Below are 22849 nucleotides of genomic sequence, written 5' to 3' on the forward strand. Positions count from 1 at the left end.
GTTGCAGGGAGAGGCGGGGAGGAGAAGAAGGATGGAGCCAGGGAGTTCAGGCAGAATGTCTTTGGCTCCTTAGTGGTTCAGGTGTACTCTTTCCTCAGGTGTCAGAATAATCCAGGAAGTGGAATGGGAAGAAGGAAGGTTCTTCTTGGTTAGAGAAAGGGAGGAGGGCCAGATGGGAAGTCCCTGTGATGAACACTCAATGAGCACTTTTTATTTAATTTGCCTTAAAACAGTCTGTGAAGTGGATTCTATTACTGCTTCCAGTCTGTAGATGGGTGAACCAGGACTCAACTAGGACAGGCAGAACTGGGATCATGACATTTGTGGACTGTAGAGCCCAGGCCCCCGTCCCTGAAGCTGTCCCATGGGGGCAGGGAGGGAGGGATTTTTGCTTAGGGTGAGGAGGCAGACAGAATGCAATATTCCACCCATCAGGTTGGCAAATAGTGTAAGAACCAAGCATACTTGCTTAGAGGTTTTATTGTGAGGATCTAATGAACTAATGGATGCAAAGCTAGACTTATAGTAGTTATTACTCCTTGTTTCTGCCACTATCACCATCAAGCATTCACTTTAATGGTGACTGAACAGGAGTGGAGTTGGCCATTCCTTTTGTGTGGGTAGATCTGATTTGATCTCCCTTCATTTCCCTGTGAATGGTGAGTTCCTCCACAGGGTAGAGACCAACACTCTTCTGTGTTTGCCAGGACTCTGGTCTTTTTGTTCAAAACCATCTCCCCATAGGCATCTCTATCTGTAGCCCCCTTCCTCCTTCTGGGGAGCGGGAGGGCGGGCAAGGGGACGACCAGCAGCTCTACATGGTTACAGATGGTGAGTGGGATCATCTCACTGGAGCTGAGCTGCTGCTTAGGGAAATGTCACTTTCTGCTCTTTCCTCTCAAATGCCTCAGAGCTCTGGTTTATAAGGGCCCTAAATTTAAATCTTGGTTTTTTTTTTTTTTTCCTGTTAACTTAGCCATCCCTCCTGACAGCTATCATCAGGTCTGCCTCACACGGTGCTGTGTGGCTGGGACAGCTCCTGGACAGCCTCCGCAATGCCGTTTAGGGAACCCTCATAGCCTGAGGTGCCTCGTGGTCTCCTGCTCTGGGTGCTGAAGATTCTTTCCTTTAGAATCATGTATTTGGTTGTTTTCTAGATATATGGGGTATTTTATTATTTTCATTTTTAACTAATTTCGTTGATTTGTTCTGAGTATAACTACAATAAATTCTAACTATTTGTGTGATTGTGGACTTTTTCTCTTTGTATGAATTCCTTGCCTTCTGTAGATGGTGGATTCCACAGGGAGTGCTTTGCTTCCTTCAAGTCCTTCGAGGGATGTGAGTGTGAGGACCCTGAGGGAGAAGCATCTGGAGCCAGTATAGGGTCGTAAGCATGGGAGGGTGAAGGTGAGTCTGGGTCAGAGGCAGCTGAAAGGAAATTTTAGTGGAGATTAAAGAATCCAATAGAAGTTTTCCTTTTTTCAGGTTCTGTAAGGCCCTGTGATGTAACCTTTTCTGTGGCCCTATGAAATCTTTAGTGGAATACTCCTTTTTCACCAACGTGTCTTAGGAATTTTTATGGGGAAATCAAAGACTACTAGATGCATTCCTTTCTAATAGTGGCTTCCCAGTGTCCCCCTGGACTGATCCTGAGTCACCTCATTTTTGTCCTAAGGTTTTTCCTATGCCCTAGTAGCACACCTGGCTGGAACTGGTGCTCAGAGTGAGATGTGAGCCTCTGACCACTGAGCCCACAGCATGGCAGGGGAAAAGAAAGACATCATTCATGCCGGTCTCCAGGTTGTATGGGAAGTTATGGGTGGTACACTGCCCAGCCTCGCAGTTCTTACACAAATCTGCAGCTTCTGAAGTGTGCCCTGTCTGCTCAGTGCTTCGGTTAGCACGTGAAAGGGAGCAGAGCCACCTCATGGGAAGGGAAATTATAGTGTCAAGTGAAATGACTTATTCACTCTAGACACAGCCTCTGATGTGGAATGGAGGCACCATAACAGCTGTAGCTGCCTGAGACTGCATTGAGGTGAGGGTGGGGCTGGCAGAGGGGGGAGAACACTTACCCTGAGTCAGGCACTGGGCCAAACCCTCATCATAGTCCTGGCTAATCCTCACCACTCAAGGAGGCAGTTGCCATTATCATCCTCATTTTACAGATGAAGAAACTAAGCCTCAAAGGAGAGTCACAGAGAGGGCAAGCAAGACCCGGGGTTTGAGACCTGATTTATCTGCCTCTAAATTCTTCCCTCTCCATGATGTTGCCTCGCCCTGACCCTGATAGGATTTTTACTGTGTCGTAGCTTCCTCTTGTCACACTAGAGAAACAGAAGCCTAGCAAGCTTCCCCAAGGTCAAGGCCTTCAGAATGCCTATTCCCTCCATAGCCTTGGTTGGTGGGAGGATGTGTATCCCAGTTGTATCCTGTATCTCTAGCTCTCACAGAGCACTTGCTCTGTATCTGGTATTGTGCAAGTACTTCATATACATCATTTAATTTAATGTTTTGTTTTGTTTTCTCCTAATATTTGGCCTCCTTCTCTGGAATGTAAGCCCTAAGAGGACAGCAGCCTTGCCTGTCTTGTTCATTGTTGTAACCCTGGCAGCTAGAAAATAGCCTGGCATGTAGTGGGTACTCAGCAAACATTAGTTGAATAAATGGAGTGCAGTTGCCCTTTGAGGCAGGTATTATTTCCCTCCATTTAACAGATCAGGAAGCTAAGGCATGGAAGGGTTAATTAGTTTTCCCATAGCTAGTAAGGCCAGAGCTAGGGAGGATTTGAGCCCAGACTGGTTTTCTCTAGAGCTTCTGCTTCCACCACTCTGCTTTTCAGGGCAAGTCAGCAGTATAGCTCCTGAGGATGTAAGTGGCTGGTCCGTCAGCTTCTCTGTGAGCTCACAAGTGACAGCGAAGGGAAGGAGATAATTGATAAGCTTAATTATCTGTGGCAATGACATGATGAGGGGGCCACAATGTGAGTGCTCATTATTACTTTGCAGCACAGGACTCCCTGAAACAGGGAGTGCACACACTGCAACAGGCACTGCGAGACAGGAGCTGTTTTGTCTCGTTCGTGGATCCCCCCTCCAGAGTGTGGTGTTACAGTGTTTGAGAAATCACTCAGCTGTATGAAACACAGATTATATTAGATGGAAAGTAGCTAGCTTCCTGGAGATCACAGTGGCCTTCAGTAATGAATTTTGGCCTGATTAACACAGGTTTCAGATTGACATCAAAATATGCGCATGGAAACTTGGTAAGGATAGGAGGAGACTAGTTTGAACTTTCTAACTTTGAAATCAGGGAAAGGGAAGGATCTGTGAAGCTTGGAACTGAGGACCGAATGTGTAATGAGCTCTTGGATCTTTGAAGCTGCCCAGCTATGCTCGGGACTCTGTAGACTGAGGCCCAACCCAGACACTGGGGCCTTCCTGGTCTTATTCCATGCCCAGGGACACACAGTCAGGATGGAAATCGAAGGCTGATTGACCCTCAAAAGCTGCACCAACTGCTCTTCTCGCGTCCATTTCCTCAGAACCTGGATGCCCGTCATGCATCCTTATCTAATCTCACCATTCCCTGAAATCTTTACAGGGACTTCCAGTGGTGTCTTGTCCCCAAGTACCTGCCTCCTTCTAGCTGGGTCCTTGTTCTTGCCCCTCCTGTCTGGCCCCATGCCAATTGTTGACCTCATGGATCTGTCTCCATAAGCAGCCCCACTCACCTGGTTAGGCTCTCACATCTCATCCCAAGACTGAACTTGTGAGTTTTAGGACTTTGTCCTCATGGGCTGGCCTGTTGGCTTCAGACCTACTTCTTTCTGTACACCTCAAGAAGTTACCCAGGTACCTGCACTCCCCCATTAGACACCTGTACCGCACTCAGGATAAGTTTGCCTATGTTGAGGCATGGCCATCTCAGGGTCCCCGGGGTTATTGTTCTAGCCTCAAAAGTAAGCATAAAAGGAGAGGAGGCTCCACATGAAGGATGGAACTTAGACATTTCTGGCCATGGGGCGAGTGGTGGGAACCATCAGCACGCAGGGCCTGTTTCACGGGCACCTGATCTAGTGGTTTCCCTTTCATCAGACTGTGGGAGAAATGAGATCAGACCTGCTGGGGTAAAACTGTGTAATCAAAAGAGAGGAAAAATGACAGTCTCTGTCCAGACCTCCCCAGTTTTACACCTCAGCTCCATCATCAGAGAATGGGCTCTTGCAAGGGCATTTTATTACTTAAATATATTTTTTCACAGAGGAGATACCAAGCAAAGAAAATCCTCTTTGAGTTATATGGCTTTTTGTTCAGCACTACAGGTCCTTTCATCTCTAAGCAGTAAAATCAGGCAGTCATTCAAAGTTTAAGTTACTGTTTCATTTTAAAATATCACCTTAATCTTGCTGTATTTGGTCACAAGTCTGCTTTGGTCACCTTTCATCTGTGGTTTCATTTCAGTTGCTCTTATGGACACATGCAGCCTTTGTTCAGAAAGACATCCAGGGTTTATTTTCTAGAGAAAGTGAGTGGGGAGGGAAGAAGAAATTGGGCAGAAATGCAGAAATCAAGCCGGTTGAATGGCTTGTGATGAGTATCTTACATCAGCCCTAAGTGGGATTTTAATGGGTTTTTTTTGACCTTGGGAAGCATTAGCTTTGGACAGGAGTTGGTGGATGTGCTTAGCTAGCATGTGTTTTCCCATTCTTTAGAGTGCGTTGGGAGCAACTGGGGATGGAATACTGTTCCTTTAAAAATCTGTTGTTACTCTTTCTCCATCTCCATTTTCTTCTCCCTTGTCTGTGAAGTCTCTGTAGGTGAGTGAAGAAAGGTGTTGCTATGCAGAGACTCTAAGAGAGGTCACTGCTCCAGGAGGCTGCCCTCTACAGCGTGTTAGTGAGGATAAAGAAATGCAGACAGCATGAGGAGGACAGCTCCTGGGGCCAGGACCGCCCTTCAGAAGGTTTATGGCAGAGATGCTTTGGGACAGGAGACGCAGCCCTCCTGCTGAGGGGATCAAACAGAGAAGGAGCTTCACCATTGTCTGAACTCTGAATGATAAAGTACCTATGAAGCCTGCATCCTCAGGAGTTCAGAGCCAAGAGAAAATTGGTTTGAAGCCACAAAGGAGGCCATTACTGGGCTGCTTTGTAGTAGGTATAGATCTGATGTAGACTTCTGTTCACTCTGACCTTCCTTTTTATTAGTGACGTGGTCATCCCACTCCTGCCTTTTGGTGACTGTGAAGTGCTCTCTCTGATAAAGCCACTTAGAATGTGTGTGTTTTTATTCCTCCATTTCCCCAAGAGATTCGTTCTTTCTTTGGTGGTAGTTCTGGCAGGGATTTGGGGGGCTTGCTTTCTATCTCATTCATTTATTCTTTCATTCAACAAATAATTAAAGGGCATCTACTATGTTCTGGGCTCTGTTCTAGGTGCCTGAGTTGCATCTGGGAATGGAAAGATCAAGATCTCTGCCCTCAAAGAGCCCATGTGTCGATAGGTTCATGGCAGAGGTCCCACAGAGACACCTGGGAGGGACACTGACTCTCAGTGCACACAGAAAGCTTCCCTCCATTTGTATGACTTGGCTTTTTTTTGGAAGACAGTAGCTTCTACAGGTGCCATCAGATGATCAGGCATCAAGGAAGACCATTGTCAGCACACTCAGAAAACATCTGGACCTTAATATAACTAACCTCTTAAGAGTACAGATTTCAGAGTCAGATAGCCTGGGTTTGAATTTTGGCTCTGCAACTTTGAGCAGGCTTTTAGTGGGCAGGCAACATTTGTGAGCCTCAATTTTTTCTTTCATAAGATGGGTGTTATAATCATTTTTCTTGTGTAGGAGCTGGGATGAAAATTAAAGGAGAAATTATAGGTAAAGCTTTTAGCACAATGCCAGGTTCATGGTTAGTGATATTAAGCCTTATACACATTGTTAAGTCTTTATAAGCCATTTCTGCCAGCACGTGAAGGATATAAATATACTTAGTGTTCTTATCTGTGCCATGAAGGATACATAGATGTATTATACCAGGCCCTGAAGTCCAGCAACTAAATTGTAATTGGGAAGTAGAACATTAGGGGACAAGATGAACCAGAGCAGCAGGCATGGGACTGTGTGTGTGGTTGAGTGGGGTGGGTTGGAAATGTGACTGCAGCCAAAGGGGTGTACAGGCATAGGAGTGGTGAGGGAGGTGGCCAGAGGAGGACACAACACCTGTGTGGGAAGGATTTGGGATGGAAAAAGAGAAAGATTCAGGTGAGGGGATCATAAGAATGAAGCAGGGACTGAGGAGGAAGGGACGATAACCATTGAAGGGTTGGAGCATATTGAAGAGTCAGGGTAGTGTTGTTGGAGAAACAGGATTAGGATCAGATGGTGACTGGCCTCAGAAAGGACTTAAGTTTTTTTGTTTGTTTTTGTCAGGCAGTTCTTACTCTGCTGCCCAGGCTAGAGTGTAGTGGCACAATCACAGCTCGTTGCAGCCTCAGCCTCCTAGGCTCAGGCGGTCCTTCTGCCTCAGCCTCCCAAGTAGCTGGAACTACAGATATGTACCACCATGCCTGGCTTATTTTTTAATGTTCTGTAGAGATGAGGTCTCATTATGTTGCCCAGGCTGGTCTCCAACACCTGGGCTAAAGCAATCTTCCTGCCTCAGCCTCCCAAAGTGCTAGGATTACAAGCGTGAGCCACCACACCTGTCTTGAGGTTTGAACAGTGCTTGTGAGGAAAATGTTAAGATTCTGTGAATCTTTGGTCTGACTTTTCAGTAAGCAGGACGAATCAGGTGGGGCGGTAGGAGGGACAGTCTAAGCTTTACATCTGCTGGACTATAAATCTGGATTCTATTCACGGATCTGAGGAGGATCAAAGCCTGGAGGTGGATGGTGAGAGACAGTCTAATTTGGGCAAGGGCACTGAAGATGACAACCGAGCTGTGCTGATTGCTCAGCAGGCAGTTAGACAGGTGGGGCTGGTGTCCATCTGCCCATGCGTCTATGTATCCGTTCAGTGTTTATTTAGTACGTTCTCTTTTTAGATTCTTTTCTAGATACTATAGCTAAACCAGTGAATTAAAACATAGTCTTTGTGTAGCTTATAAGAGAGACAGACAAGAGAGCTGTCATGAAAATACAGGGCAAGAGACCATTAGAGGTGGACACAGGTGCTGGGGCTGCCCAGGGCTACCTACCACAGGTTTTCTGGGGGCTGCAGACAAAGCAAGACATCCAGAAGGGAGCCTCGAGGGACGTGGCAGAGGAGGAGGAGTTGGAGTGTGTGTGGTCTACCCAGGTGTCTGCATGCTGGACCAGCGTGGGTGTGTGTTTGAGAGAGACTCAAGGGGTGGGGGTGGAGGGACACACATGGGGTGCATACCTCCAGGGGCCTTTTCCCTGGGCTCAAAAGCTTTTTATCTGAGGATAGCAGGGAACAGGGAATGGTTGTAAGCTGGGGAGGGGTGTCACAAACACATTTGCATTTTACAAAGATCATTAGGTGTGGGGGAAGGAGAGAATGAAGGCGGGGCTGGAGGGATAGAGACAAGAGCTAAGATTTGTCTACCATGTGCCAGGGATGCTGCTGGGCACTAGACATCGTTAGTTATCCGTTCTGTTCTTCTGACGGCTGTGGGAGGTATGAATTATCTTTATTTAGTGAGAAGGAAATGAAGGCTTGGGCAGGTTATGTAATTTGTGCGGTCTTTCACCCCTAGTAAGCCTGGGCGCTCTGAGTGTCAGATTCACTTCCGGTTTTCCATGCGAGGTGCAGACAGACCCTGGGCAGAGCCTGTCCCCACTCATCATCACAGCTGGAGAAGTGTGAGTCACCACAGAGATTAGGTGCTACCTCAACTTGCTCTCCACCTCCAGGGCATCCTGTCTGTGTAGGAAACTGCCCCAGCCAGTGGGAGGACAGGTGGGAGGGTGGTGGGGGGCAGGAGGAGGCTTATCGTGGGCTGGGCCCACCAAGGAAACCAGGACAACCAGAGAGCAGGCATCCTAAGGGCATTTATAGCAGCAGAGACATTTTTATCTTAAGCAGATGTGGGTGCCAGCACCGCAGAACATCCTCTTCCTTTCTCCTAGAGCAAACTGAGCCTACACACCGAGGCTGGGCGAGAGATGTGTGAACAAGGTCCCTGTTCCCACACTGCCTCTTGCCCCTCCCGATCACTCCTGGAGGTTTTGTGCTTTTTCCTGTACTTGGAGCAACCCCTCCGCTCTCTTCCTTGTATTTCTTCTCACCTTTTTTCCTCTTTTCCTCTGCCATGCCCCCTCTACCATCCTCTTTTCTTGTTCTCTCCTTCTTTCATTTTTATTTGTGTTCTTCCTTTCTTACCTTTTCCCTTCTCATCTGTAAAATGGAAGAAATAGTCCCTAACCTCTCAGACAATTAATTATAGCAAGCCCTTCCTGTCCACTTTCAAGGTACAGTTTATTCATGGCCCTGGGGCCTATGAGTGTGAACATCTCTCTCAAGGAGCTAGCCATTGAGTGGGAGTCAAGTTCAGAGGCCCAGTCCTATGGACAGAACTCTTTTTTTGAGTCCCTGGTTGGGCTACTCTGGACTGCAGGCTCATGCAAATGCCTTGCTCAGGAGAACTCTGAAGATAATATTGACAGTTAATCTGTTAGCCTGGAATAACTGCAGGCCCTTACACCTCCAGGAGAAGCTAAGTCTGGGTGCCACCAGCTGCTGGAACACAAAGGGAAGGTGCCCACATCATCTGATCCAGGTCTGTGAGCTAATCAGCTTCGCCTCTGTAAGTTATCTTAGCTAACTGCAATAATTTAGAGTGACTTCATAGCATCGCTATCGCTAGTGACAAGTCACAGTTGACAAGCAAGGGTTTCATATGGCCAGCTCCATTTCCTCCCTGCAGCTCAGCACCAGGCAACCTCCTGTCTTCTCGCCCTTTTCCCAGCTTTGGCATAATGTCCCCTTTCTCTGTGTCCTCTGCCTCATGGTTCAACCCTCTTGGGATGCCTGAAAAAGCTTTGCCAAACCCCTGGCTGTTGTAGCACTCTGTGAGTCACCACATGCAGCATTGGATGAGGGAGGAATGGAGGGATTGGATTAAAAATGAAATCTAGCCAGGCTCGGTGGCTCAGCCTATAATCCTGCGCCTTTGGGAGGCTGAGGTGAGTGGATTGCCTGAGCCCGCGGGTTCGAGACCCACCTGGGCAGCGAGACCTCATCTCTACGATAAATCAAAAAATCAGCCGGGCGTGGTAGCGCGTGCCTGTAATTCTGGCTACTTGGAAGGCTGAGGCGGAAGGATCACCGGAGTCCAGCAGGTCGAGGCTGTGGTGACTGGGAGTGGCCACTGCATTCCAGTCTGGGCGACAGAGTGAGACTCCAACTCAAAAAAACGCCAAAAAACAAAATGAAATCTATTTGCTGTCCTGTGTCCTTGAGCCAGTTGTTTCCTTCTCTGGTGTCTGTTTCTTAGCCTATGAAATGAGCATACTAACATCTGCTTTTACATAGGAATATATAAGGCATATCCCATAAATAAACATATCATGTACAGATAGTCCCCAATTTACAATGGATTAACTTATGATTTTATGACTTTATGGTCAAATGATGGTGCAAACGTGACATGGATTCAGTAGAAACTGTACTTTGAGTACTCATACAACCATTCTGTTTTCACCTTCTGTACAATATTCAATAAATTACATGGGATATTCAACACTTTGTTAGAAAGAGGCTTTGTGTGAGTTGATTTGCCTGACTGTAGGCTAATGTAAGTGTTCTGAGAACATTTAAAGGTAGACTGGGCTAAGCTATGATGTTCAGTAAGTTAAATGCACTTTCAATCTCTGGTATTTTTACCTTATGATGGGTTTATTGGGACACGATCCCATTGTAAGTGAGGAACATCTGTACTTGCTGTGTGCTGGGCTCTAGACAAAGATGTCTATTTCCTTTGAGAAGTGGATATGTAAACAGATAAACAAAGTACAGTGTAGTGAGTATAACGAGAGAGTACCTCTAGGGCACAGAGGTAGGAGCCCCCAAAAACTTCCTGGAGGAGGGAAACTGGAGCCAGGCAGGGAAGAGAGCAAGGCTACAATTGGCTTGACTCTGTGCCCTCATGTGGCTGTCCCTGAAATGGCAAACCTCCTCATTTTTACATCAATTCATTTCATTTCCACTTGGCGATCCTGTCCTATGGGGCTGGTAGGAAACTTGACCATGGTCATTTTGTGTGTTTGCCCCCTTCCTGGTGTCCTGTCAAGCACTTACTCATAGTGAGCACATTAGGGCTGGCATGGAAATGCAGGTCCGCCAGTCATTCTGCACACAGGTCATTACTTTTCTTCATTCCTTTACTCAACATATTTTTATTGAGTACCTGCTATGCACCAGCTGCTCTACTAGGAAAATGCCCAGATGCAACAGTGAACAAAATAAAGAGTCCCTGTCCTCCTGGAACTTATGTTCTAGCAAAGAAGACAGACAGGAAACAAATAAAACAAACCAGTCATTTCTACAGTATATTAGAAGATGATTAGGTTTTAATATTTTAAAGATGTGAAAAGTAGAACAGTGTAAGTGGATCAGGACTGTCTGTTATAATTTTAAAATAAGGTTGGGAGAAGACTTCAATGAGAAGGTGGCATTTGAGCAAAGGCTGGAAGGAAATGAGGATGCAGGTGGTGACATTTAATGTTCCTGTCTCCACTGCCCCTTTGGGCCTGGGCTCTCTGCTGCATCCGGGCCTTGCCTGGTGAGGCTGTGCATGGGTCCCACCTCTCCTGATGCACCCAAGGCTGTCCTTCCTCCTTGGGGCTGGCTATCTCCCTAAGAGGATGACAGGAAGCAGACCTGGGAACTCTAAATCCTTTCTCACTTGCACTATCCCCCAAAATTGCAGGTAGGGAAAAAAAAAAATTCCACAAAGATTTAAAATCTCAAAATATTATCTATTCTTAAGAGAACCACAGACAGAGCAGATAACAGGGGAAAGGCCCGGAAGTGAGAAGAGCTAAGGGGAGCCAGGAAGCTGCAGTTGTGTGTAGCTGTTCAGCATAAATCAGGGGACAGCTGGAAGTGAGCCTGGCGAGTGCAGGGCAGGCTGCACGCCTCACCAATGTGTAGGTCACTGTTGGGCATGCCTCAGGGAGGGTTCCACAAATAAGAGGCTGTAGGAATTTGCTTAGAGTTGTAACTTGTCACATGGACTTCTACCTTTGGGGCGATGGAGTCTTTTCCTTAGGCTCCCTGCCATGGAGGCTTACTCCTCTCCTTTGGCAGTTCGCATGTGGGAGTCTCCACTGGTTTTGTTATACAATTTAGAGAGACTTTATTCAGCCTTTCCTCGAAAAGCAAACCTATGCCAATTTATATATGAACTGGACTGAAACTTACCTTCTTGCTTGCTAGAAAAAGAGTTTGTCAATCATTGACAAGATAAACAAGGAGGAGATGAGCAAAATTAACTGCTTATATCAATAAAGATAATTTTGTGCTTCAGGAAATCCTCAATCATTTGTCCCTTTAACAAATCCTACTTGAAGGCCCGCTCTTTACCAAGTGTGGGACAGGTCCCAGGTACAGTAGAAAAGGGTTCAGTCCCTGCCCGTCAAAGAGCCACCCCAGCTGCAGGAGGAACAGAAATTGCGACAGATGAAAGTAACAAGTACTCCAGGAAGGGACTAGTTCAGGGAAGGAAGAGAGGAGAGGTTTCTGGGAAGAGTTTTCCTAGCACCACTGGGCAAACAAGCTAATTTTTTCCTCTAGCTATTAGTTCAATAATTAGTAAATATATGGAAAGTTTAAAGAATAATGCCATGAATACTATATACCCATCCTTAAGATGTGACATTTGTTAACATTTTGCCACATTTGTGCACTCTCGCTTCTATATACACACATGCACTGTTCCCTGAACTAGTTAGAAGGAATTTGCAGACACTGTGGCATCTTACCTCTAAGAGGGGTATTCTCCTATATAACCACCTTAATAAGTATGATTATGCCTACAAGAACAATTTCATGATATTACCTAGTATACAGCTCACATTAAAATTATAAGATTTTCCTAAAACATCTTTTATAGCTTTGTATAATAATTATTAGGCAAGATCCAATCAAGTTTAACCTGTTGCATTTGTTTCCTCTGTTTAATTTCCTTAATCTAGAACAATGATCCATCCATCCCAGAGTTTTTTTTAGAACTCAGGCAGTTATCTTATAAAATGTCCTTGCTTTTGGTTTTGTGTTTTCTAACAAATAGATTCAGGTTCAGCTTTTCGGGCAGCAGTGCTTCATAGGTGCTACTTCTTTTTGTAGCACATCGGGAGACACCTGCCAGGTTGTCCCACTGCTTGTGGTGCTAACTTGGTCTCTTGGTCCCATTGTGAAGGAATAACTGCCATAGATTTTATTGAAAATGTGCATTTTCTTCTTTGTAATAACTAAGTATTCTGTAAGGAGATATTTGATACTGTGTGAGTGTTTTGTTCCCCAATAACTTTCACCCCAAAGTTTTAGCAAACATCAAAGAATCCTTTCCTGATTCAGTCATTATATAAGGAATTGCAAAATGGTGGCTTTCCAATTCTAACCTTTCTTTTAAATTGTTTTAGCTGGCATTCATTTGTAAAAAATAATTTTTAAAAAGAGCTTTGTTCTTTTCACATTTTAGCAGCTTTGTTTTAAAGTTTAAGGTTCTGGCTTCTTTGGAAATCTTAACTCATAGAAGTGTGTGTGTGTGTGTGTGTGTGTGTGTGTGTGATGAAGAGAGAGAACACTAGACTACTAGACTGAGTCCTGGGTCACACACAGACCAACCATCAGTTCAGCTAAGATGGCCCCTTTCACTCTCCTTACTCCCTTCCAGCCACACTGACTTTTTTGCTGTTTCTCAAGTAAGGTCAGAATCTTCTACCTCAGGGCCTTTGCACTTCCCTTTACCTGGAGCTCCTTCCCCAGAAAGCTGCAAACCTCACTTTATTTTGTTCTCTGTTGAGATGTCATCTTTCCAGAAGATTTCACGATTACCCCATAGAGAGCACCATCCCCTCTCTATTTTTCTCTGTCTCTTGCTCTCCTTTTATTTTCATTGCTCTCATCAGCACCTGCCATATGGACTTCATGGGAATAGGCCGTTGTCCCATTGTCTCAGAGCTAAGAACAGGGTCTGGCCCATGGTAGGCACTCAGTGACTATTTGCTGAATGCAAGAACGTCTATGTATGTTTTCTGAATGAGACCAAAGACTCCTGCTTCTCTGCACAGCTACTTCCCGATGACCACTGAGACACTCAAGCCCTGGGCAAAGACTAGTGGCTAGTCATCTGTCAGCCAGGGACAGTGTGTGTGGCTTCTGATGGGTGCAGTCAACAGCCGCTCACTTCACGCCCAATCATTAAAGCCGACAAAGTCTCAGGGTTGTTGTGCCTCCCCCACCCCCCACTATGACATGATTTGGAGCGAATAAAAACAAATCAGAATTCATCAACTGTGAACAAAATTGTCAACTGTGAACTGTCAACAGTGTGGCTTAAAAATAGATGATAGGTTGATGATAGCAGAGAAAGCAATTTAAATGTTAAAAATAATATCCAAAGCATGTGAGGCAAAGTGAAGAGTGTGGTGTGGTGGAGGAATGTACTCAGTTGAGACCTGTGTGAGCAGTGAACCAGAAAGAGGTTATTAGTTGTGCTTTACAAATCACAGAAGAGAAAGATTTACTGGCCATTTGCAGGAAAACATTCACTCATTCTGACGTATTGGTGTGTTATGCAAAACGGAAGGAAAGATTGCTAGGCAAATCTGCTAGCACATTTATTTTTAAGTAGGTCAACATTTTGAGTATTTCTCCCCATTCGTGCAGTCTTTGGCTCTCTGCTTCTTTCTCTGTGTCTGCGATGATTAGGGAAGGCATTTCTGTTCTAGCAGGTCAAGAGCCTAGAAGCTTCAGGGAATTGGATTTAAACTTACATTTGTGTTTATACAAGCATGCGTTCCAGAACAGGACAATGCTTAAAAGTCCTTATTTCTCAGTTTTTCAACTCTTCTCCTTTAGAGAGTTAGAGTTAATTATTTATTTGACTGCTTCATCACAAAATCAATACAAAGACTTGAATTTTTCATATTTTCTCTTTTCTGGGCATGCGTCACACTCAACTCATACAACTCGGCCAAATTCTTTAGGTCCAGCTGCCCATATCCTGAGGCTACTGTTCTATGCGGGTTTTTTTTGTTTGTTTTTTGTTTTTTTCTTTACAGTAGAACAGAGCCATCTTGACACAAAGATCTGTGCTTTACAAACTAAAGACCAAATGTCTTCATTCCTGCTTGCCTATCTCTTTTATGAAATCTGGATGGGCCAGGCACAGTGGCTCATGCCTGTAATCCCAGCACTTTGGGAGGCAGAGGCAAGAGGATTGCCTGAGTCCAGGGGTTCGAGACCAGTCTAGGCAACTTGGTGAGGCCTCGTCTCTAATAAATAAAAAAATTAGCTGGGCATGGTGGCATACACTTGTAGTTCCAGCTACTTGGAAGGCTGAGGCAGAAGGTTCACCTGAGCCCAGCAGGTGGGGGCTATGGTAGTTCTGGGCAACAGAGTGAGACTCCAATTCAAAAAAAAAAAAAAAAAAAAAAATTCTGGATATTAGTTGGCTAGGGCTGCTATTACAAAGTGTCACAAACTGGGTGCATTAAATAACAGAGATTTACTGTCTCATTGGAGGCTGAAGTCCAAAATCAAGGAACCGACCAGGGTTGAGCAGCCCTGCTTAGCAGGATGCCTTGTACTTAGAGAGTTACCTGGCTCCTCTGAGTAAAGCTGGAATGGTGACTGGCTTCTGGCATCTAGAGAAAATGATGGAAAGTGATTGAGAGGGCCACCTCAAGGGTGAGAACTAGAGAGGTGCTGTGGGAAGGGAACATTCACGGGAGACCTCTGGCCAAGAGGATTTGAGGCTCAGGTAAGGAGCTTCACGCTTTCAACCCTTCCCAGAGGGTTCCCCACATGTGCCCTGATCACTCATAGAGTTTTCCGGGAGGTGTGACTCTAGCTTGGTTGTTAATTCCATAGGAACCTGCACACATTGTTTTATATTTTATCATAAAGTATTCTATATGTAAAAATATGTATTTTTTACAGAAGTTGTCAGCCTAGTAACAAAACAAAAACCTCAAAATCTAGCACTTACCTTGTGGAATAAAACACTACTAATTTTTGTGATTGTGGCCTGTGGGCTCCTGGCTGACCAGTCCTGCTGCCTCCCCCAGGGAGATGACTCCTGTCTTGATAATATTTGCCATTGTTTTCACCTCTCCTCCTCCCCCGCTTTTAAAGGTGCCTTTTTCACCACATATGTATGTATCTCCAAATAGCCTTTTTTAAGCTTTATAAAAAATAGAATTATAGCCTTTTGAACTTTATTTAAATACCACATATTTTCCTGGAAGATAAAAAGCAGATCTGTTCCCTTAAGACTTGGATTTTCACTGGTGAAGATAAGTACTGTTTTCTCTGGTGGTGCCTCTGTGTAGCCAGAAAAGAGGCTGAGCTGCCTCTACAGTTTGCCACCTGAGGCTGGACGGGAGAGGAGACTCTGCAGCCCAACCAGGGAAGCGAAGCTCCAGGAATTACAGTCCACAGGGGCTCCTAGTCATGGCCAGACGACCTAGGGAGCAGGTATTCTGGACATCCTCGAAGCAACTAGACTAGGCTCCAATTCCAGTGAGTCTGGTTGAGCAGGGAGGCTGAGAGGCAGAGTGCTGAGAGGCAGGGTGTGGAGCTCAAAGGGAGGACTCATGGAGCAGATGTGGGTGAAGGATGGTTCAGGAGAAACATCTCAAATATGGAGCTCCAGCAACCTTCGTTTCTCATGTAGATAGATCGGTAAATACCTAGTGCTAGACCTGAGGTTTAGAGCAGCAGAGGGGACGGTGTCACCTTTCCTTCTGCCCTTTCTTTCAGCAGCTATTCATTGATCACCTATTCTATGCCAGAGCTAGTGTGTGTCATATCATGCATGGGACAAAACAGTGACTAAGACCTTTACCGCTGTCAGGCACTTCATGGTCTACTAGGAAGTCATTCATTCTATTTGTCAGCTTTAGCTGTTATTCTGTAGTAGTGAATGATCCCCAAACATCAGTGGCTTACAATAGCAAACCTTAATTTCCATGTTTATGTTGCTTGCTAACTGTTTGTTTCAGTGCTGCCCCCTGTTCTCTGCCTATGGGTCCCAGGCAGAAAGGGCCGCCTTTATCTGGCATGTCATTTTCATGGGAAAAGGAAGAGTGAGAGAAGGGATGGAACCAATCAGTGATTCTTAACATATCTGCTAAACCTGGCTTGCATCGCTCCTGCTAACAACCCACTGGTCAGAGTGAGTCATGTGATCAGGGTTGGTGTTACCTGGGCAGGGAAGTCTGCCCTCTCACAGGGAGGTGCTCTGCCACAAGAAACAGGGCTGTATGTACCCCACATCTTTATAAGAAAAAAAAAAGAAAACAGGACTCTGGGCAGAAGAGCAGTTTCCTTTCTTGGGGAGAGCAGAGACTGTGTGGGAAAATTCGTATAGCCTATCACAGATAAAAACAGGCAGTGACAGTAACAGTATGATAAGGCCTTACAGTAAATAAAGTTAATAATCTTGACTTTATATAAATTTACACATGAAACTATATTTTTACCCTAAATTTGCTTCAAAAATTCTATTAAGAAAATACTTTGCTTGGTGCAATGGCTCATAAGTGTAATTCCAGCACTCTGGGGGACTGAGGCAGGAGGATTGCTTGAACCCACGAGTTCCAAACCAGCCTAGGGAACATAGCAAGACCATGTCTCTACAAAAATTTAAAAAATTTAGCTGGGCATAGTGGCACATGCCTGTAGTCCCAGCTATTTGGAAGGCTGAGGTGGAAAGATCGCCTGAGCCTCAGGGGATTAAGGCTGCAGTGAACGGTGATCATGCCACTGCACTCTAGCCTTGGTGACAAAGTGAGACACCCTACTCAAAAAAAAAAAAAAAAAAAAAAAAAATTGAGGAGAGCCACCAGTCTGGATCTGAGGATTGTTGCAGAGAACTAGCCCAGAAGCAGAGAAGGAGGCAGTGGCCTGGCCACAGTGGCCTCAGTATAGCTGTGGACACATGCACATATGCTGTGCTAAGTGAAAGGAAGCTCTTCATGCTGGTAACATGCCTGCCACCTTCTGGCATTCCTCTAAGCCAGAATCTCAGTCCACGTGGGCTATCTGTAGGGCACATCCCCTACCTGCAGGCCTCTTTTTTCCCTACATAGACATGTATCCCACCTCACCTCACAGGTCCACATAGCTTCAGAAGGACACATTCTTTTTTTGCTTTACCATTAAGTCAGTTGATGTTTGAGGCATGGGCCATGGCTTCTTTTTCACCAGACCTCACAACTCCTGCTGCCACACTGGGCACATACTAGACACTTAACAGATGCACACAGAAGGGAGTTTTGCATTAAGAGAAAACCAGCACTCTGTAAGTTTGCTCTGTGGCTCTCTCCCCACAAGGGCAGCCAGCTGTATGGGTGATCACTGGAGTGACACAGGAGTGACTCCGGTACATTCAGAACCAAGTTGAAAGTACTCTCCCTCAGTTAGTAATCAGTATGGGAACTGAATAGCTCGTTCTCTCACAATGAGCCAGTATTTATCTGCACTCATGTGTGTGGCTTTGCAAATGCTGGTAGACTTTTTTTCAAAGGTATGCATTTGTGTTTTCCAAGGGCAAGGACTGTATCTCCTCTTTTCTTTCATTTAAAAGATTCCCCATGGCACCTGATAAGAGCTGCATGCACAGTGGGTGCTCAGTAAATTTCACCTATCTCTTCTTCCTTTGAACCTCCACCAGATATGCACGCGGTCCTGGGCCCGTGGGCTGTGCAGAGGACTGATTACACACAGGCCTTGATCTTGAGAATTTTATAGGTAAAAAGGGAGTAAACTCTCAGGCAACTCAGTTCTGGGCCAATAGCAAAGCTGCATAATTAGCCACACACAGTTCAGTATGGGATGTCTATGCTCTGAAGCCCGTACACATATGAGAAACAGTGTTGTGGAACTGAAATCAGACATGGGTGTGAATAAGCTTTGTGACCTATCTTTTGCAATTTATTTAACCTAAGTCTCAGTTTCTTCTTCCAAAATGTAGGAATAATAAATACATGAGTACTTATTGTGGCCTTTTCACCTATAAATAACACCCCTCCCTCCTGCTTGTGGTTCTGAATCTATTGTGACTTAAGAGTAAAGAGTTGGCAGAAAATGACCAAAATATTACCATTGTCACCATTACCAAAAGGCTTGAGAAGGGGATGTGGCTTATGGACTTCTAATATTATATCCTGAAATTAAGTAGACATTTCTATTGAGTCACAGGCTAATTAGACCACAGGTATCCTCCTGTGGGAGAAAGACCTGCTGTAAACTTAGGTTTTAGATGAGAGAAGCACAAGCTTTCACTCCTGGTTGCTCCCAAGGGAAAGAGGCTGAGCCTCAGGTGGCCTTCCAGACCCACTAAAGGGATTTAGTGCTTTTCTGCTTTTCCTTCCCAGGCAGAGTCTGTGAGCAGGCCAAGAAGGACTAGGAATGATGTACAAGCAGAGCTGCCTCCATGGGTGAGGAAATGTGTGGAAGCCTTCCCAGTGAAGGGAGAGGTCTTTGTGGATCATGTAGGACTCCATAGCTGTTAAGTTTCATATTAATGATTTTATAAATAGTGACAGTTGAGTTTACCATTCATTAAAATAAGTCTTCTAGGGCTTCCATGGTATTTTTAGATGTTTTCCTGTGCATTTGAAAGAACATAAAAGGCCATTTCTTATTCAGTATTCTGTAGTTCAGACCTTTAACTGAGATGAACCTCTTCCTCTTCTGTCTTTGCTTCCATGAAGCGAAGAGCATTGGCTGTTTCCTGAGGAAATGAGTAGGGTCTGTTGTGACTGCATTCTTATGGCCTGTTGTGTGTCTCTTTTGCAGTGCAAGTTGGAGTTCCACGCTTGTTCTACCGGCAAAAGCCTCACCACCCTCTGTGATGGGCCCTGTCCATGTCTCCCGGAACCTGAGCCACCAAAACACAAGGCAGAAAAGAATGGTGAGTGGGGATTTTAGGAGACTCCCCAAACAGGAGACATGGGTGGTCAAGGAAGATTGGTATGGTCAAGCTCTGTCCCAGGTGCCAGGAACAGCCTGGGGAAATGGGCAGAATCAGCAAGCAAGTATTCCTGCTTGTTTAGGGACCCTAAACCAAATTGCCTTCAGCTACCATTAAAAAGCAAAAGAAGAGCTGGGAGTCTTTGAAAATAATTCGGTTAGACCAAGATATGCACTAGGTTCTTTTAGAGGTCAAATCGGCTATGGTGTGGGAGGAGCAGGTTTTCTAGCATCTAAGACCAAGACCTGCCCTGCGGTGCATCTTGGTCTTTCTTGAACTCTAATCTTTCAAATACTTTGAACTTCTCAAGGCCAAATATCAAAACAGAGGCTGCAGAGATGTCACAGCAGTGGAGAGGATTCTCCCCCAAAGCACTCCGTTTTTAATATATTCTGCTTGTAATGCAGCACAGAGCCAGGGGACAGATGAAAGAGAATGTCTCCCCAGGGTAGCTGTTTTCTTCCATGGCTGAGAGGGACAGGAAAGGCTGGGCTTATTTGGATGTTTTCATGATGGAGAAAGTAATGTTGTCCCACTGATCTCAGTCCCTCTTTGAGCCTTCCTCAGTGAGACCCAAGGTAGATGTTTGAATTTGCCTTCTATAGAATTGGGCATTCTCAGTTGTAGTTGGCTATTCCATGGAAAATGTTGCATGTCTATGTGTGTGAGTATGTGCGTGTGTGTACATGTATCTTCTAAAGCCTCAAGTCATTGTAATAGTGGAGAATAAACAGGATGTGAGTGTTTATCCATTTGCCTTTTTATAAGCCATATTATCCATTCCAGGACAATGGATGAAGGTTTTAAGTTTAAGTTTGTTCATGGTGATTTCAGAAATACTGTGTTTAAAGGCTCTTTAGGGAGAGTTAATGGCGGGTGGGAAAGGACATTGTAAACCATGAAGCACTGTGATCACAAATAATCTCCAAAGATTAATCTTGATTTCCAAAAAGCTGATCTCATTCCATTTGAGCCTGACTCCTTTATATATAAATGCAGTAAAAAAAGTTTAACTAATACATATAAACCTCCTTGTAGTCTGTACTGAAAATCCAAAGCCATGTGATGTTAAGCAACTACCTAGTTCAGAAAATTAACTTCTGTCTGGAGATTTTTAAAGAATCTTTTTAGGGAGTTTCAGAAGCCTCCATTATTCCAGGTATATTGTTATTGCTTTTTATTTGATCTCCTATTCTGAGATTAGAAAACCAAATGAAGAAATTCATTGCTATTGTTTTGCCTGTAGCATCTGTAAATGGGGGTGAATGTATCTCTCCTCAAGTACCTCCAAATCTGCTAAGACTTCCCGACTTGCCATGATAAGGTAACAGATCAGTTTTCTGGGAGGGCTTTTACTTCTCCAAATGAAGGGCGACCTTTGTTTCTTAATGTGATCTTCATACATGAATAAATAAGATTCACTTCCAAATATTACACTTTAGGTCTGGCTTTGACTGTGCCATGTATTTGTTCAATTATTTACTGGTAAAAATTAGAACAAATTCTTACTGAACCTATACAAGTAACTACATTGCCATTAAAAGTAAAGAGATTCAGAAAAAGTATTATTCCTGAATTCTGAAAGCTCAGTGAGAACAAGATTAGAATTTAAAAATGTTTCATTTAAAAATGTTTACAGAAGCATAGGATACTAAGTTACACTGAGAGAGAGATCAAGAGGAGAAAGAACTTTATCATATCAGAAAAGAGAATATTAAAAATAACACCAACTCTATTTCAAAACAACCAAAATTATATTTTCTCATCAGTTCCTTCAGTCCTATATAATTATTTTTGTTTTACTAGACCTCAGGTCAACAGTTTGCTCTTGTGAAGTCATCTGCCTCTAGACAGAAGACTGACCTGAAAATCCTCACTCGGTTCCCTAATGCCTTTGGAAATTGTCTAAGAAATATCACAGAAACAAAGAACTGAGTACCACATGTTCTCACTCATAAACAGACCCTGACCATTTATCATAATACTATAAGAAAGGGATTGTCAGTGAGGAACACTGCCAGGGGAGGGGGAGGACACAAAACATCAATAAAGGTGCCTGATCCCAAACCAGACGAAGTGGGGGCCAAAGGGAGACCCAAGCTTCACCTGTACAATAACCACTTATGTACCTAATCCTGAATTGTACCCCACATCTTTAAAATAAAATTTTTAAAAATATCATTTTGAAAACCTGTACCAATGAGTCTGCTACTTGAAGTATTAGTACTTCAAATGTGGTACAACTCTTTCCATGAAGTTCTAGAGTGTCCTTCTTTGTTAAAGACTCAATTTCTAAGCCGTGATACAGTAGAGTTTTCACATAAGCATAGGGAAGGTAGAAAGTACCTGTTGGTGATAAGACTGAATGGCTCTAGTTATTTATGACAGTACCCAACAGTATCCTAATGGAGGAGAAAATAATTCCCTATTAGGGCATAATGTTTAACTATTTAATGTGGATTTGATCAGTGTTTCCCTGGAGGATATGAACATATTCTTGGTAGTGAGGACATTGATAAATCTCCAGGGTCATTATGTGAAATGAAACCTTTAAATTAATAATGTTTTACCTGGTCAGAATCGATCAAGGGAAAGCTGACCTTTTCCTTTGATTTGACAACTCTTTTCATGGGGCTTTCACAATAGTTTGACAGGCAATGAGGGCTGAAATGAGGTTGTGGCAGTTGAAATGAAGAGGAGAGGACGAGGGTAGGGGAGCCATCAGAGGTGAAATGAAAGGCAACTTTCAGTTGGCAGCTTTGCTTTGGAGGAGAAAGAGAGGAAGAAGAGCTGAACATGCAGTCCATCCCCCTCTTACCTGTCAGTGACCCCTTCCAGAAGCCACTGGCAGTGGGCATGGTGCCTACAGGCAGTCTCTGCCTCTGAGATACATCATGGTTCTGAACCATGGCAGGTACAGTCTTGTTTCTGTGCCTGTTGCAGAAATGACATTTCATGGTCTCATAAATGTAGGTGTGTCAAAAATGTGGCAATATTATTAGTAATGTTGTTGATATTTTACTTTCAACCTTACCTCTATTTAGAACCTTAGCTGCATATGTGATAAAAACACGTATGAAGTCACTTCTAGGTAAATTCTGTTAATCCAGGGCTTTATCTGAATTCTAGCAAATAGAGGTGGTTGGAGGGTTATCAGCTTCAATATTGATGGGAGGCATTTCCTGGTGTTCCCTCTCATTCGTTGGAATTTGTCTACCTAGATGGAGTACTTTCCATCTTCAGTTAGTTGACCAGCAGTGTTCATCCTTGCTGCATCCAGTGAGAGGTGTGAGATCTTACCCATGACCTCTGCTCACTATGTCCATTTTGGTCATAATGAGTCTTCTTTCTTCTCTGTTAGACTCTTCTAGGTTTACTAGTTCTCTCACAGGCCCTCCTTGGACTTGTTCAGGGACACAGAAAGCTTGATGATTCTCTTCTATGGTTTCCTGGCATCAAGAAAGACTGTGCTAAGGTTGTTATCTCAAGCTTTCTTTCCATTGATCTTTCTGGAAGCCAGTTCTAGTCTATGCAGAGAATATGTGTAGAGACTTGCCTCATATTGACTTTCATACTGGTAGCAAAACACAGGTCTTTTTTACTGCTGGGATGCTCTACCTGTCTTAGGTTTCAGAAATGCCTCTTTCTAACCCAGGACCCACAACTGTTTCAG

The 22849-nt window shown here is 44.3% G+C and overlaps 1 protein-coding gene across 2 annotated transcripts in view; it reads left to right on the top strand.

Moving 5' to 3' along the window:
* Nucleotides 1–22849, top strand: part of SPOCK1 (SPARC/osteonectin, cwcv and kazal like domains proteoglycan 1) — a 525861-nt gene that overhangs the window by 408638 nt on the left and 94374 nt on the right. For both annotated transcript variants that reach the window (XM_008063522.2, XM_008063521.1), the window contains one exon: nt 19002–19116. In XM_008063522.2, coding sequence (XP_008061713.1) covers nt 19002–19116 — 115 coding nt within the window. The remainder of the gene's footprint in view (nt 1–19001; nt 19117–22849) is intronic.

This window comes from Carlito syrichta, unplaced genomic scaffold (assembly GCF_000164805.1).
Source record: "Carlito syrichta isolate Samal-C Ts95f unplaced genomic scaffold, Tarsius_syrichta-2.0.1 Scaffold306893, whole genome shotgun sequence".
In the NCBI taxonomy this organism is placed as follows: domain Eukaryota; kingdom Metazoa; phylum Chordata; class Mammalia; order Primates; family Tarsiidae; genus Carlito; species Carlito syrichta.